We start from the raw sequence: 17,007 nt of genomic DNA on the forward strand, positions 1-17,007 counted from the left end.
TTTTGTCATTTTTGTCATTTTTGTCATTTTTGTCATTTTTCCCATGGTGAATTACCAACATACATACATACATACATTTTATCATTTTTGTCATTTTTGTCATTTTTGTCATTTTTGTCATTTTTGTCATTTTTGTCATTTTTGTCATTTTTGTCATTTTTGTCATTTTTGTCATTTTTGTCATTTTTGTCATTTTTGTCATTTTTGTCATTTTTGTCATTTTTGTCATTTTTGTCATTTTTGTCATTTTTGTCATTTTTGTCATTTTTGTCATTTTTGTCATTTTTGTCATTTTTGTCATTTTTGTCATTTTTGTCATTTTTGTCATTTTTGTCATTTTTGTCATTTTTGTCATTTTTGTCATTTTTGTCATTTTTGTCATTTTTGTCATTTTTGTCATATTTGTCATTTTTGTCTTTTTTGTCATTTTTGTCATTTTTGTCATTTTTGTCATTTTTGTCATTTTTGTCATTTTTGTCATTTTTGTCATTTTTGTCATTTTTGTCATTTTTGTCATTTTTGTCATTTTTGTCATTTTTGTCATTTTTGTCATTTTTGTCATTTTTGTCATTTTTGTCATTTTTGTCATTTTTGTCATTTTTGTCATTTTTGTCATTTTTGTCATTTTTGTCATTTTTGTCATTTTTGTCATTTTTGTCATTTTTGTCATTTTTGTCATTTTTGTCATTTTTGTCATTTTTGTCATTTTTGTCATTTTTGTCATTTTTGTCATTTTTGTCATTTTTGTCATTTTTGTCATTTTTGTCATTTTTGTCATTTTTGTCATTTTTGTCATTTTTGTCATTTTTGTCATTTTTGTCATTTTTGTCATTTTTGTCATTTTTGTCATTTTTGTCATTTTTGTCATTTTTGTCATTTTTGTCATTTTTGTCATTTTTGTCATTTTTGTCATTTTTGTCATTTTTGTCATTTTTGTCATTTTTGTCATTTTTGTCATTTTTGTCATTTTTGTCTTTTTTGTCATTTTTGTCATTTTTGTTAATTTTGTCATTTTTGTCATTTTTGTCATTTTTGTCATTTTTGTCACTTTTGTCATTTTTGTCATTTTTGTCATTTTTGTCATTTTTGTCATTTTTCCCATGGTGAATTACCAACATACATACATACATTTTATCATTTTTGTCATTTTTGTCATTTTTGCTATTTTTGTCATTTTTGTCATTTTTGTCATTTTTGTCATTTTTGTCATTTTTGTCATTTTAGTCATTTTTGTCATTTTTGTCTTTTTTGTCATTTTTTGTCATTTTTGTTAATTTTGTCATTTTTGTCATTTTTGTCATTTTTGTCATTTTTGTCACTTTTGTCATTTTTGTCATTTTTGTCATTTTTGTCATTTTTGTCATTTTTGTCATTTTTGTCATTTTTGTCATTTTTCCCATGGTGAATTACCAACATACATACATACATTTTATCATTTTTGTCATTTTTGCCATTTTTGTCATTTTTGTCATTTTTGTCATTTTTGTCATTTTTGTCATTTTTGTCATTTTTGTCATTTTTGTCATTTTTGTCATTTTTGTCATTTTTGTCATTTTTGTCATTTTTGTCATTTTTGTCATTTTTGTCATTTTTGTCGTTTTTGCCATTTTTGTCATTTTTTGTTTTTTTTTTCAAAACTAGGATTTTTGTTTTGAATTTTTAAATTCTTGTCATGATTGAAATTTTCAGAGTTTTTTTTTATTGTGGTTACTATGAAATTTTTGTAATTTTTTATTCTGGTGATTTTTCAGTTAGGTTCTTGCAAGGGACATTGTTTGAAGCTCCCTTTATTGTTGTTTTCCATTATTATGGACCTCGTTTTCATTTTATCACCCGTTTTTGTAAACTCTTCGATTCCAGAAGAATATTTAATCATTTTATCTACTATTTCAAAGAGTAGTTTGTGGCCTTTAAAAGAGTGGAGCTCCAATCAATCTGATATTATGAATCAAATTAAAATGTGGAATGCGTATAATTCTTGACTTATGCCTTCTCTTCATAAAAGCATTCTCAAACACGAGTTTTTTTATTCAATTTTGCATCATCAAAGAAACATGATGGTTTCACAAAAGTATTTCCTACTTCATGAAAATCTTCCAAAGAACCCAACGACCATTTTTCTAACGTCATTCCATTGTTTGTTTTTTTTTTCTTTCTATTTCTCTAACAGGGACTACGAAGTAACGTCACCGATGCCTGCGAGCGACACGATCCCTGCCAACATGGCGGCATCTGCATATCGACCGACTCCGGACCAATCTGCGAGTGTCGCAATCTCGAGTACGAAGGACCATACTGTGAGCGGGGTAAGTTGAGGAACTCTTTACATTCTTACTTTTTCCTCTTCAACGACGACGATGATGACACATCCTCGGAGCACACACGACGACCATTTAACCAGACCAACTACGGTCGGTCAACAAACATAATCCGATCGTCACAAAGCATTTCCAATTTAAATTCTTTTCGCCCGGCAGAAAGGCTAGGCGAGAAAAATATTACCATCCACCGCCCTCCCCAATTGCTTCTTCTTTCCTGACGATTGCACACACAATTTTGCTTTATTTGAACATTTTTTTTCCTTTTTTTTCTTGACGCCCGGTAGTTTACTCCACATATACTGGTGAACAATCTGGGGTAATGTGGGATAGATCACATCACTTAGTATTTTTTCACTATCCTTTTAAATCTATTTTTAATGCATAAAAAATAACCAGTTTTCAGGTGTGAGTTTTTTTTAGTTTAATTTTAAAAATAAAAAAAAACGGCAAGTGCTGTTTGTAGAAGTATGAAAATTTCTTATGTTTCTTTGATTGATAGAAGATCCGTGTTGCCAAATTATCATTTAAAATTTCTTCTTGCAATAATAGGAGTTTCAGTGTAAAAATACAGTTAATTGACAGAAATTCAAAACAATTATTTCGCATTCCTACAGATAAAAATGTTGTAAGTATTAAAAGAACTGCCAAGACAATTTTTGCAAAATTGGCAACCAGTTTAATAATTCTTGTTGCAGTCAAACAAGACAACGACGCTCAAAGATTGGGCAGCAAATTTATTCTTCTTGCCCAGAGAACCCTTATCGGCTCACTGCTGCTGCTTCAATCACCCGGGTAACGGAGCATCGAACGACGACGCCGACGACGGTTGGTTGCAACATCAAATCCCATCTTCCAGAAGCACCAAGTTCCGCCTCATCCTTGTACTATGCAAAACGGTTTGGTTCACTTTCCGCCAAACGACACAGCATTATTGCCACCGCCATCCACCAACCTCCATGCGATATGCGTTCTACGATATGCTGTTACAATGCGATGGGATGGTGGCAACACTTTCATGTCCTTCCTTTGCCTGGAAACTGCGATATGAACCAAACGAGAAACAGACTGGCGTCTCGTAGAAGGAAACACAACCATCGTCGGCTTATTTGACTTCTTCTCCGTCGTCCTTCTTCGGTGTCGTGCTGTCGTCCCGTTGGAAATTTGCATACCAAATATATATCCCAAGAAGCTCATACATGTGCGAAACAAAATGTCTGCGATTTCCCTCGCAGTCCTTCCCCTGAGCCATGGCCATCTTTGATTGGCTTGTGAACAGTTTATTGCCGGTTCCATCGGTCCCTTTAATGGGTGCATATTTTATACATTACACCATCAAGCAAGGCAAGAAGAGCCAAGACAAGGCTTACTTTGATGTGGTGAGATGGTACCTATTTACATTCTGACATTCCTCGGCCAACTGCGACAGCCTTCACTCGGATGCCTTCTAAGCTCCATTACGTAGTCCTACACACATAGGTACACAATCAAAAGTAAAATGATTGTAATTTGTCGTTTGGAATTCGGAGCAGTCCGTCTCCGGTCGGTAGTCCCCATTGAAGGACGGACGAGTCCTATCGTCCAAAATGGGCTTTCATCGTGTAATCCTCTTACACGGTCCTACCCACCTTACTATCATAAATGGTCAGAGATGGGTTCACCTAATTTACATCAGGTAATCTTCAAAGGAACCCAGCCCCACAACAACATCACATCAACGGGCTAAGAGTACACCGCATCAACTTTGTCTAACAATGTAGGACGTTTGTTCGTGGGAACATGAGGTGATTATTCTATATAAAGTTAGAATTTGGGAGTAATCGGTTTAGAACGTGAGGGGAGCGAATAATTTGGCCTTTTGATAGTTTGAAAGGAAAAGAGACCGGACCGAACGTAAAAATTGCTAGCATCCCTGAAACCATCTTATCTACAACTAGCAACAAAGTTGCATGCGCTGAGTAGTTAATATTATTCAATCGAGTACCTTGTTATGAATCACTCAATGAACTGAAGAGAGCGCTTGATTTGCGCTTCGAAATGACGCATCATGGCAAACTGAACTATGGATTGAGTTTCATTGTGTGTCGGATAGAACTGCATCAGTTGTTGTTCTATTCTCGTGAACTACGGATATCTTTTCCAAGTCAAGATTACCTAGTTATGGAAAAACTCCAGAGATGTGTGTCCGTGCAAGGTTTGAGCAACGATGTGACCAAGGAATTGCTAAGGAGTACTTTTGAACCGTTTGGCGAAATTGAAGACTGTGTTATAACGTGGAGAGTATCTACGCGGAAAATTATACTTGCAAGTGTCACGGTAAGTTGAGGTTGCAACTCAGACGAATAGTCTTGTAGTTTCAATACCTTAGAGTAATGGATAATTTTTAACCATCTCACCAGTTCCGTAAAATCGAAGATGCGAGACGTGCTGCGAAGGAATTGAATGGCTTTTTACTAGCCGGACAACCGATAAGAACGGGTTTCTTGGAATACAATTTGGCCTTGGCCTCGGAAGAAAAGAGGTCAAACCAGTATTATTCAACTAAACAATGACATCGAGATTCCAGAAGTTACAAAATGTCGAGCAATGTTTTTTTATCAATGTCAAGAGTTGTGAATAATTGAAAGAATATTAGGCATAAATATGGTCAAACGTTCAAAGAACGGAAACGTTGTTTAAAAATATAAGCAGTTTTATTAGAAATGATATTGTTTTACGTTTTTTTTTCAATTTCACGACTTTTTCATAGCTACAAGCAAACTAGTAAAAGCAATTTCAACTCGCCGATAAAATTAGGTACAAAGGTACTCAAATCACGGCGTTTTTCGTAGGAGGACATTAAAATAAATATACAGTAACGCTAATTTTTTCAGGGGCAGAAAGAAGAGCTTTTCCCGGTTCATTTTTACCAAAGTTAAATACAATGTTTTAAGTGTTTTATGAAATCCGAGGTGCTAATTCTCTTAGTTTTGACTTTAAATATTTTAAATTGGACTGGTAACTCAACAATCTCATCAAAAACTTTTGAAAAATATTTCAAACTAATTACAGAGCTATTAAAACAACGAAAATTGCTTAGAAAAAAAATTTATTCTAAAATTAAAAAATCAGCTGGCAAATTCTGTCAGCAGTCTAAAAGGGTCAAATTATCTGAAATTATTATAATTATTTACTAATAAAATTATTCAAAGTTTTCAAAACGGATCAGAATGAATGTTTCAAATCAATGCTATTTCTGGGAAGTCAATGGGGCTTATTCTGCGACTCGAGTGAGACGTGACTGACTGAAATAGCCTTTCTAGCCTCGAAATTTTTGTTTGAATGAGATGCTTTTTGACTTCAGAGCTCATCGATACACAAATTTCTTTTCTGAAGCATTTTCTGGAGGCAGGACGAAGTAGTGAAATTTCGTGAGTCACGTCACTCGAGTCGCAGAATAAGCCCCAATATTGATAAATCATTCAAAATGATTTTCCCTATTTAGAACTACAAATTTGCTTGAAAATAAATTCTAAGCAACCTATATTTCAAATTTGAAATCAATATTTCCGAAACATCAGAAAAACTATGCAAATCAAAATTTCGAATGAAGCTTCGGACAAAAGAATTAATGCACAGATATAGAATACATAAAATATTATACCAGATTTAAAAAAAATCTGAATTCTAAAATAAATGTTAGATCGCGTTTAAAATTCACCATGATTAAAAATTGTTAGAAAAATTGTATTGATTGTTATTTATTATTTATCTAATTTTACGTTTCATTTCTTCATTTTCATTGAAAGAAAAAATTATCACGATTAGAAATGTGAAATCTCCATTAGAAACAAAACCATTTTGAATTTGGAAAAGTTCATTCAATAGTTTATAATTGAATTTTGTTTGATAAAAAGAAGAAAACGTTTATTTGTATTCCAAGACTGCCAGTGATAAAAGTCAAAGATAAAACCCTTTTCTATATTAAAATTCGTCCAGTTATTAAAATGAAAAGCTAATAAAGTTCTGAAGTTCGATAGAAAACTTTAGAAATTTATAATACAACATGTTCAATTAGGATACTGACAAATTACAGATTGCGAGACACACACAGACAGACAAATTACAGATTACAAGAGTTTGATGAAATAAAAAAAAATGAATACCAAGTTTTGTTGTAAATATTGAAAGCCCAAGATAAAATAAGTTAATTTAAGATTGCACATTAAAATTCAACGTAAAAGTTGCTGCTTCGAATCATATTCATTATAGATATGGTAAATTAAAACCATGATCGATTAAAAAACATGGTATAATATAATGACAATTTGAGAAAGTTTTATAAATTTTCAATCTAAGGTTAAAAAAATATAAATTTCAAGATCTGAATACTTTGTCGCTATCAATTGGAATATTAGGTAATGAAAACTACAGAAGGTGAAAACTTTGTTTTTCTTATTGAATATTTAGTTCCAAAACAGAAGATTATGTTTTAAAAGCAGAAAAACTCAGATTTGAAAAAACAAAGACAAACTTATGAAAAATATTTTATGAAATTTAAATAGTTTTACTTTAAAATTCGGTAAATTAACTACGGAACAACGGAAAGTTAAAACGAAAAATGAAGATGAAAAACATAAATTTTTTAATATTATAGAAGGATTATCATTTAAACAAAAAATAAAAACAAGAATTTAATAGATATCTTAAAGGAACAGCATTTTGATGCCTATGATTGATTTGGTAGATTTAAGCGTTCTGAACTCCAATCATTTATAAAATTTTGTCCATCACCTTGCGATTTGGTGCTATGGAGTTTATAAGCTTTAAAATGTATCAGTTTTAACTAAAATCTATCATAGATAACTAATAAAGTAACAAATCTACGGTTACAGAAAAAAAATCTGATTCTGAGTTTGTTTATTGTACTTATTTAATCCAATTAAGTATAATTTTGACTGAAATTGGTTTCTTGACGAATTATTCATATCAGAACAGTTTTTTGTAAATCAAAATTTTTAATAACAAAGTAGAAGATACTAGGTTTTAGATTTAATTTGCTAACTGTGATGACCATCGTGGCTTCCAACATGTTGATGTATAAAATTAGTGTTCGATAAATTAATTTTGAAGTAAAAATGGTTGGTTTCAAATTCTGAATTTATTTGGGTACACTTCCGAACAAAAACCCATTCTTAAGACCACATCGGTGTTTTGTATGTTAAGATTAAAGATTCAATGCAAAATATTGATTCTATTGCAAATTGACTAAAAATCCTCTTAAAATAAATGTACAATAACAACATTGCAAATCGAAATTTACAATTAAAAATTAGTTTCAATTCGTGATCGGCATATTTGTATGCCGTAAGGTAAAACGTCTCAAGCCTATAACGATTTAAGACAAATTTCCGCCGGAGGCGAGAAAAAATTCTGGATTTCTGGTTAACACTTATTTAACATTTTTTTAGATCTAGTAATTTCTTTTTACTACTTCGAAAGTTTTACTTGGAAAAAATCTTCATGGGGGGGGGGGGTTAAACCCCTAACTCCCCCCCCCCCCGTTCGCACGGCCTTGGTCTTGTGCGGCAAGAAGCTTTCTCAAATCACGCTCTTGGCTCATTTTCAACACCTTTCATGCTTCTTAATCTAATCTATCCGTCTATAATTTTCATTACTTTCATTTGAAATTCTTCCTATTAGAATGTATAATTCACCGAAATGCCATTAATCATTAAATTAAAAATCATAAACCAGCGCTGTTAAACTGTTAACACAAAATTAATTGGCAAAAAAAGGGGGGGAAATATGGGGAAATAAAATGCAGTTAACACAAAAATTATGTGTTTAAATTTTCATTTGAATCACATTTTGCCGGTCGAATGAGAGTATTTATGCTTTATTTCTTACCATTCTCAAATACTCGCTTATTGTTATACTATAGCCAAAAATAGTTTTATTAAAAAAAATATTCATTTACCAACAACGTTAAAAAAAAATTCAAATGTTTTTCAACAAACTGTGCGCAGCTTCAGGCAGTACTGAAAAAAATTATAACAAGAACTTATTTCACTTCATAAGTCGAATTTCAACTCACGAACACGCCAAGAAGGATAATTCATTCCTAATATGTAGGAAACTTTTAAAAACTACTCCATGGATCGTATGAACGCATGTAATTGGGAAAAACCATGACAATATTTATTAGGATTTTCCTGGTCGATTGGTTGCTGTTTGTTTAGACTTTTCCCAAATGATTTTCAAATGTAAGATTTTTGTGGATATGTGTTGGTCAAATCGCTCATTACTTTTGTGGTAAAAATAAGTTTGCTTTTGATATTGACAACGAAATTCCTGGACAAACAACATGTTAGATGTAATCATTTTAGCTCATCTCCCATTTTTAAGTTTTTCAAGAACAACATTATTTTTTGCGGTAAGTCATGAATATTTTTTTTTTCAAAATTATGTTCCTTATCCTGAATTATAAATTCGCTTGACAACCAATTTTAGGCAGCATATTAAACAAATTTTAAATCGTTTCTTTTCGGAACATTAGAAAACGAATACTAATTAATACTCTGAATAAAATCACAATTTAAGACTTCGGACAGAAGCATTAGAGCACAGAAATAGAATATCAACATAAAATAGAACACCAGATTTGAAAATAAAATAGATATAAATTCCAAAATAAGTTTCAGATCAGGTTATTTATTAAAGAATTGTTAATTATCTTTATTTAATTTTTTTTTTATTTTTAATGGAATAGTTTATTGAAAAATTCCGCGATACACTTGCACTCATCACAATAAGCGCTCCCCTTAACAATCCCAGACTTCCACACAAGATTCAAATTTAAATTCAATGTGTAAACACTCCGTTTCTGCAGCTACCGGTTTGAAATTCTTTTCTTTTTAAAGAATAACAGTAATTTCCCTCTAAATTTTTGGAACTTCCACTTCTGCACTTTCTTCCAGCTTTCACTTCAAGCCAGTTCTAGTTTATTCTCGACTGTTTTACGTACTGAAATAAATAATTTTGTAAAATTTTCGCGGACGGAAAGGAAAAAGGCGTGCGATAAGAGCAAAAGTCATCGCCTACTCCTCTACCGTTTGAATTTTACGGAACGTGCAGTCAAAGGATTCTATCACACGGCTGACAAATACCTACTTGCAGGCATGTTCGTTGTTCTGTTCGTAAGGGGGAAAAGAATCATGTTGCAACTTTGTAGCTTGCGTCGAGCTGTTAGAATTGACTTAAAGGCAAATGAAGTGAAATGAATGATAAATCGTATTATCAAATTAATGAAAATCGTGCTCAAATGAAAATCGTACTATCAAATAAGAAGTGAGTTTCAGATACAAAAATTGAGAATCAAAGTTACAATCAGAGGGAAGCAGGAATTGAAAAATTTAAAATTCAAATCCAAATGTTTATTTCACGTTCATATCTTTAAAACACAAAAAAAACGTGTTCACGTAGTGTGTTGAAACTTTAAAAATTAAATGCGGTGAAATTTTATATTCAGAAGAAGAAGAAAGACTGTTTTTAGAACACAGAACACAAAATTTTTGATAAAATTCACAGATTTTTAAATATCTGTAAATATTTCTAAAATTCAAATTTTTTGTGTCAACCAACATTCATTTTTAATTTCTTTTTCTTTAAAAAAAAATATTTTTTTGATTTTTTTTTATTTTTTAAATTTTTTAATTTTATTATTTTTATTTTTTCTCTGTTTTATTTTTTTTTAGAGATCCCTCCCTTTCATTGGAAGGGGGAGGGGGAGGATGTCTCTCAAAGAAAAGACAAATGTTTGCATATATAGCTCGAGAACTGATCAAGTAAATTAAACCAATTTTGGCATAAGAGGGTATTCTGGTACGAGGAATGTGTCTATGAATATTTGGTACCCCTCCTTCTTTGCAGTGGGGAGATAGGAAGGGGGAAGGTGGGTCTAGCCAATTTTTTATTAAGCTCGAGAACTAATGACGCTAATGAAATCAAATTTGGCATGCGAGGCTATTTGGGTATGAGAAATCGTTTAATGTACTTCAGATTTTATTCACTCGTTGAATTTTTGTGATTCTTAAACCATAAAAGTATAAGACGATTTTTTTTTCTGTCGTTAATTGCTTAATTCATGTAGAATTCGATGTTAGATGCGTTCAGCTGCATCAATCGTAACTGAGATCGCAACAAATAATTTCCAAGCCTATCTCGAAAAAGTGATTTCAAGTGACAATTGTCGCTCGGAAGCAAATTTCCATTCAGTCACTCTAACCGAGAAAAAAATTCGAAAGGGGGCGAGAGTGCTCATCCTGCGTTCACACCGGAATGATCAACTTCGAAACGCTTTATCAACTTATTGAATCGCTCAGCCCAGCCCACAGTTCATCCCACACAGCTTCCATTCGCCATTTTCCGTAATTGTGACCATCGTAAATCAAACATGACGTGATATTCTACGCTACGCGAAACGAACGTCAATCACTGCTGGGTCGGGATTCGCAATAGAACCATTTCACATAAAGTGGAGGGTTGGTGAGGGGATTTTGTCTGATGGATGGACGATTCTGACCGTGATGGAAAACCGAGACGATCGAGGACTCTCGTGTATCGTTCCTGGGTAAAAGATTGCAAACTGCATACATTGTTCGACGAATAACCCAACCCGTTAGTGGCAGAAGTCAATTAACAACTCTCAACTGTCATACCATTTTCGAGAGAGTCATGCCAAACCAGCTCGGGAAGTGAAGTGGAAGTTTTTAGTTTGCTGCAGCAGCAGTTTCGATTGCATTTGTCTCTAGTCCGGAGAAGTGGGGTTTTTCTACTTCATCTACGGAAATGTCGCTGTGAAGAGAAAGTTCCGCGAGAGGTAAACGGTAAATGCGAAAGTTAAATTGCCTTGCAGGCGCATTCCTGAGTAGCACTTTGGTGTCGAACCTTCTCGTTTCGGAACTATTCCCGGCAGCATTCACCTGAGTTGTTTTTAAACCCATCCAGGGCAAAATAAAATGCACTGCACCATCCACAAAAAAAACAACGGGCTGGTACCTGTTTACGGAAATCGGCACAGGATTAAGCATTCCTGTCGCAGAAATCGTTTTCGAAATTGTATTTCGGTCACGACTCACTTGGCTCCTGATTAGATTGTTTCGGTACCTACTAGCTAGAAAGTGTATTTCTCTGCCTCCAGGCCAGAATACGTTGCTGCTGCTGGCATCACTGGCTGACTGGAAGTTGAACTCGGAACAACACGACAACGTTTCGGTCTTCATTCCAATCCCGGGAAAAGATGCAAACTTCCTCCACCCGGCAGAAAGTAAACAACACAACTCCTTCCAACTTCACTCTGATGTGGTTGACTCATTTCCGTCGAGCCCGAAAGTTGGCCATTTCTATTGTGGGTATTTGAGAAAGGGGGGATGATTACTGGCTGAGGTTATGGATTCGTTATCATTGTTAAAATTCGTTCCTCGCTCTCCCTGACTGTGGTTGGTCCATCGAGGCTTTATCGAGTCTACGGTCTCGAAGTTCATCGTTCGAGTTTTGTCCTCCTGTCTAGTTATATTTTGTATTCTGCCCTGCTCATGCTTCTGGAACATGAACTAATTTGACCCATGGGATTGATACTGATTATTACGCCTGGATGTATGCATGTAGCCATCATCATGTTTGCATAGGCATTTGAAAGTCAGATGTTTGAGTTTTTGCAACGCTGTTTCAATGAGGTTAAAGTTCAGTAGAATAGGAAAATATGCTTAAAATAATAATCAATGCGTTTGAGAACCAATATTTTTTTAACTTCTGGATTGAATTTATGTGAAAATTGTCTAATTTTAATGTAGAATAATAAAGTGTTTTTTCCAAAATATCGAAGGAGACAAAAACGAAAGAAATGACAAAAATGAAAAAAATGACAAAAATGACAAAAATGACAAAAATGACAAAAACGACAAAAATGACAAAAATGACAAAAATGACCAAAGTGGCAAAAATGACAAAAATTACAAAAATGACAAAAATGACAAAAATGACAAAAATGACAAAAATGACAAAAATGACAAAAATGACAAAAATGACAAAAATGACAAAAATGACAAAAATGATAAAAATGACAAAAATGACAAAAATGACAAAAATGACAAAAATGACAAAAATGATAAAAATGACAAAAATGACAAAAATGACAAAAATGACAAAAATGACAAAAATTACAAAAATTACAAAAATCATAAAAATGACAAAAATCACAAAAATGACAAAAATTACAAAAATGACAAAAATGACAAAAATGACAAAAATGACAAAAAAGACAAAAATGACAAAAATGACAAAAATGACAAAAATGACAAAAATGACAAAAATGACAAAAATGACAAAAATGACAAAAATGACAAAAATGACAAAAATGACAAAAAATGACAAAAATGACAAAAATGACAAAAATGACAAAAATGACAAAAATGACAAAAATGACAAAAATGACAAAAATGACAAAAATGACAAAAATGACAAAAATGACAAAAATGACAAAAATGACAAAAATGACAAAAATGACAAAAATGACAAAAATGACAAAAATCACAAAAATGACAAAAATGACAAAAATGACAAAAATGACAAAAATGACAAAAATGACAAAAATGACAAAAATGACAAAAATGACAAAAATGACAAAAATGACAAAAATGACAAAAATGACAAAAATGACAAAAATGACAAAAATGACAAAAATGACAAAAATGACAAAAATGACAAAAATGACAAAAATGACAAAAATGACAAAAATGACAAAAATGACAAAAATGACAAAAATGACAAAAATGACAAAAATGACAAAAATGACAAAAATAACAAAAATGACAAAAATGACAAAAATGACAAAAATGACAAAAATGACAAAAATGACAAAAATGACAAAAATGACAAAAATGACAAAAATGACAAAAATGACAAAAATGACAAAAATGACAAAAATGACAAAAATGACAAAAATGACAAAAATGACAAAAATGACAAAAATGACAAAAATGACAAAAATGACAAAAATGACAAAAATGACAAAAATGACAAAAATGACAAAAATGACAAAAATGACAAAAATGACAAAAATGACAAAAATGACAAAAATGACAAAAATGACAAAAATGACAAAAATGACAAAAATGACAAAAATGACAAAAATGACAAAAATGACAAAAATGACAAAAATGACAAAAATGACAAAAATGACAAAAATGACAAAAATGACAAAAATGACAAAAATGACAAAAATGACAAAAATGACAAAAATGACAAAAATGACAAAAATGACAAAAATGACAAAAATGACAAAAATGACAAAAATGACAAAAATGACAAAAATGATAAAAATGACAAAAATGACAAAAATGACAAAAATGACAAAAATGACAAAAATGACAAATGGAAATGGAAATGGAAATGGAATTCACAAAAATGACAAAAATGACAAAAATGACAAAAATGACAAAAATGACAAAAATGACAAAAATGACAAAAATGACAAAAATGACAAAAATGACAAAAATGACAAAAATGACAAAAATGACAAAAATGACAAAAATGACAAAAATGACAAAAATGACAAAAATAACAAAAATGACAAAAATGACAAAAATGACAAAAATGACAAAAATGACAAAAATGACAAAAATGACAAAAATGACAAAAATGACAAAAATGACAAAAATGACAAAAATGACAAAAATGACAAAAATGGCAAAAATGACAAAAATGACAAAAATGACAAAAATGACAAAAATGACAAACATGACAAAAATTACAAAAATCATAAAAATGACAAAAATCACAAAAATGACAAAAATTACAAAAATGACAAAAATGACAAAAATGACAAAAATGACAAAAATGACAAAAATGACAAAAATGACAAAAATGACAAAAATGACAAAAATGACAAAAATGACAAAAATGACAAAAATGACAAAAATGACAAAAATGACAAAAATGACAAAAATGACAAAAATGACAAAAATGACAAAAATGACAAAAATAACAAAAATGACAAAAATGACAAAAATGACAAAAATGACAAAAATGACAAAAATGACAAAAATGACAAAAATGACAAAAATGACAAAAATGACAAAAATGACAAAAATGACAAAAATGACAAAAATGACAAAAATGACAAAAATGACAAAAATGACAAAAATGACAAAAATAACAAAAATGACAAAAATGACAAAAATGACAAAAATGACAAAAATGACAAAAATGACAAAAATGACAAAAATGACAAAAATGACAAAAATGACAAAAATGACAAAAATGACAAAAATGACAAAAATGACAAAAATGACAAAAATGACAAAAATGACAAAAATGACAAAAATGACAAAAATGACAAAAATGACAAAAATGACAAAAATGACAAAAATGACAAAAATGACAAAAATGACAAAAATGACAAAAATGACAAAAATGACAAAAATGACAAAACTGACAAAAATGACAAAAATGACAAAAATGACAAAAACGACAAAAATGACAAAAATGACAAAAATGACAAAAATAACAAAAATGATAAAAATGGTAAAAATGGCAAAAATCGCAAAAATCAAATGTTTATTCCTCTAATTACATTTTTTGCACTTTTAAATCATGATTGAAAAAACGAGCATATAATCTTAAAAACAAATCAAGTATTGTTTTATTTTGTTGTACCATAAAAAAAAGCTTGGAATTAGGAATCACTCATTCAGATATACCTAGAGGTAGAGATAAAATATGTACATTGTTTTCCCAAAACTTTTGACAACCATTTAATCACCATAAAAACTTTTTTCGCGCTACACCCAGAAAGAACGTGTTCAATTATATACTTATCAAATCACCTCAATTGAGACGCGAAACCATCTGCTTGGTTGAACAGCTCAATCGACTCCAAGGATTTACAACCCAAAAAATCTCGATTTATCACCGTCGCTGTTCGAGCACCGAAAAGCATGACTCTGCAAATTTCCAGTTGCAAAATTAATTTAAGCAATTTTCAGCAACGTTCAAACTACATTATGGAACATTATAGAAACTTTTGGACGGTAGGTTCGGTCCGAAAGAAGAAGACCGAACGGGAAAGATTTCCCGCACCTAGAGAATCAGCCTTTTTTGCCAAACGAAACGAACGTTCCAGCCTACCGGAAAATTGCGGCCATAAATCTTTGGCCCCGGGAAGGAACGAACGAACGAACCGCGGCCAAACGGTTCCCGCGGAGTTGGGAGATTTATTCCTATTTGTTTCATCCGGGTCGCAAACATCACACGACGGACTGACTGGAGGAGAAGGACCTTGGCGATGGTGCATCCGTTTCGCGTTTTGGGGCTTTTGGCGGCCTCTTGTTTGGCCCAGTCAGCGATAGATGGCCATCGGGGTTGCGGATCCGCCTCGAGGCCTACGGGACTATTCGAAAACGATAAACAATCATCGTTTATCTGTCAACTTGCGTTTCGCATCAGGGAGAGGCTGATAGAATGAAAGCATCTCTGAACGATCATCTTAGGATCATAAATTTTCAGTAAAAATGGAATGTCTTTGATATGCCTTCCGTTTCTGAGACTAAACTGACGAGAAATTGAAAGATTACAATCGATTAACAATTAATTTGATAATGTGTCGTTAGCTTTCAATCCATATCAATCGGAAACCGTACGTTATCCATCTGTTAATTCGAGAATGTCCCATGAATGAATGAATGAATGCAAACCAAACATCACGCTATCAATACCGGGAGGTCGTTATCTGATGACAAGTGTCTTGAGCAGCGTTTCATGAAATGAACCAATTAACCGTCGCTATCGAACGTGTTTATCATGCATTGTGGCCATACTTGGCCCCTTTATAAGCGTCGTCAAAACAGGAACGCGTCACGTGGACAATATCCTCACCGTTTGTACTACAACCACAACTGGGACTGGGACAGTGAAAAACATGACCGCATCAAGCGATAGCGGAAATAAAAACACATTTTTCTCCCACACACACACACAACCCGACTGGAATGGGGGATGATGTTGTTCACATCATTTCGATAACGACTTTGGTTGGTGCCTTTCTATGTATTGGACGACTATTGAATGTCCAGGAATCGATGGGGGTGGATCGCCAGGTGTGAGTCGCGGAAACGTTAAAGCGGAAATCGACCAGTTCAACCTCATTCGATTGTCAGCGCACACAACTGTCTCGAACTTCATCCTAAATACCCCAGTCGATACACAAAACATGATTTTCGATTCAATGACCTCATTTTTGGGTGAGCTATTTCAATCCAGCCGGGGTTCTCCGGCTGCTGCTAGCATCAATGATGGCGTCTCGGAGCTGTGATCAGCATTTTTGTGCCACGCGTCCTACACGACATGAATGAATGGTCAAAGACCGACAGACCGACCTACGATGACCGATTTCGCACAAAGCTTTCTAGTGTGTTTCCCTTCAACATCCTCTCCTGCACAACAGTCAGGGATTTTATCGACTTGTCACCGGAGTTTTATCTGAATGGACAAGACTGGTTCCACCGACAAGTCAGCCAGCTAGCCGGAGAACATTTGCTATTAAATGCAGTACACACGTTTCTAGCACTGCGAATTTTGGTTTTGATTTTCAGTCATCGGATTTTTATCGTATTTCAATCTGTTGTTGGTCCCGGCCTAGGTGGATGGTTGA

General features: G+C 32.7%; 1 protein-coding gene across 11 annotated transcripts in view; it reads left to right on the forward strand.

The window, feature by feature from the left end:
- Positions 1-17,007, forward strand: part of LOC129747528 (neurexin-3a) — a 200,796-nt gene that overhangs the window by 104,059 nt on the left and 79,730 nt on the right. For all 11 annotated transcript variants that reach the window (XM_055741795.1, XM_055741819.1, XM_055741835.1 and 8 more), the window contains one exon: positions 2,171-2,306. In XM_055741795.1, the coding sequence (XP_055597770.1) occupies positions 2,171-2,306 (136 nt within the window). The remainder of the gene's footprint in view (positions 1-2,170; positions 2,307-17,007) is intronic.

Source organism: Uranotaenia lowii, chromosome 1 (genome assembly GCF_029784155.1).
Source record: "Uranotaenia lowii strain MFRU-FL chromosome 1, ASM2978415v1, whole genome shotgun sequence".
Classification (NCBI taxonomy): domain Eukaryota; kingdom Metazoa; phylum Arthropoda; class Insecta; order Diptera; family Culicidae; genus Uranotaenia; species Uranotaenia lowii.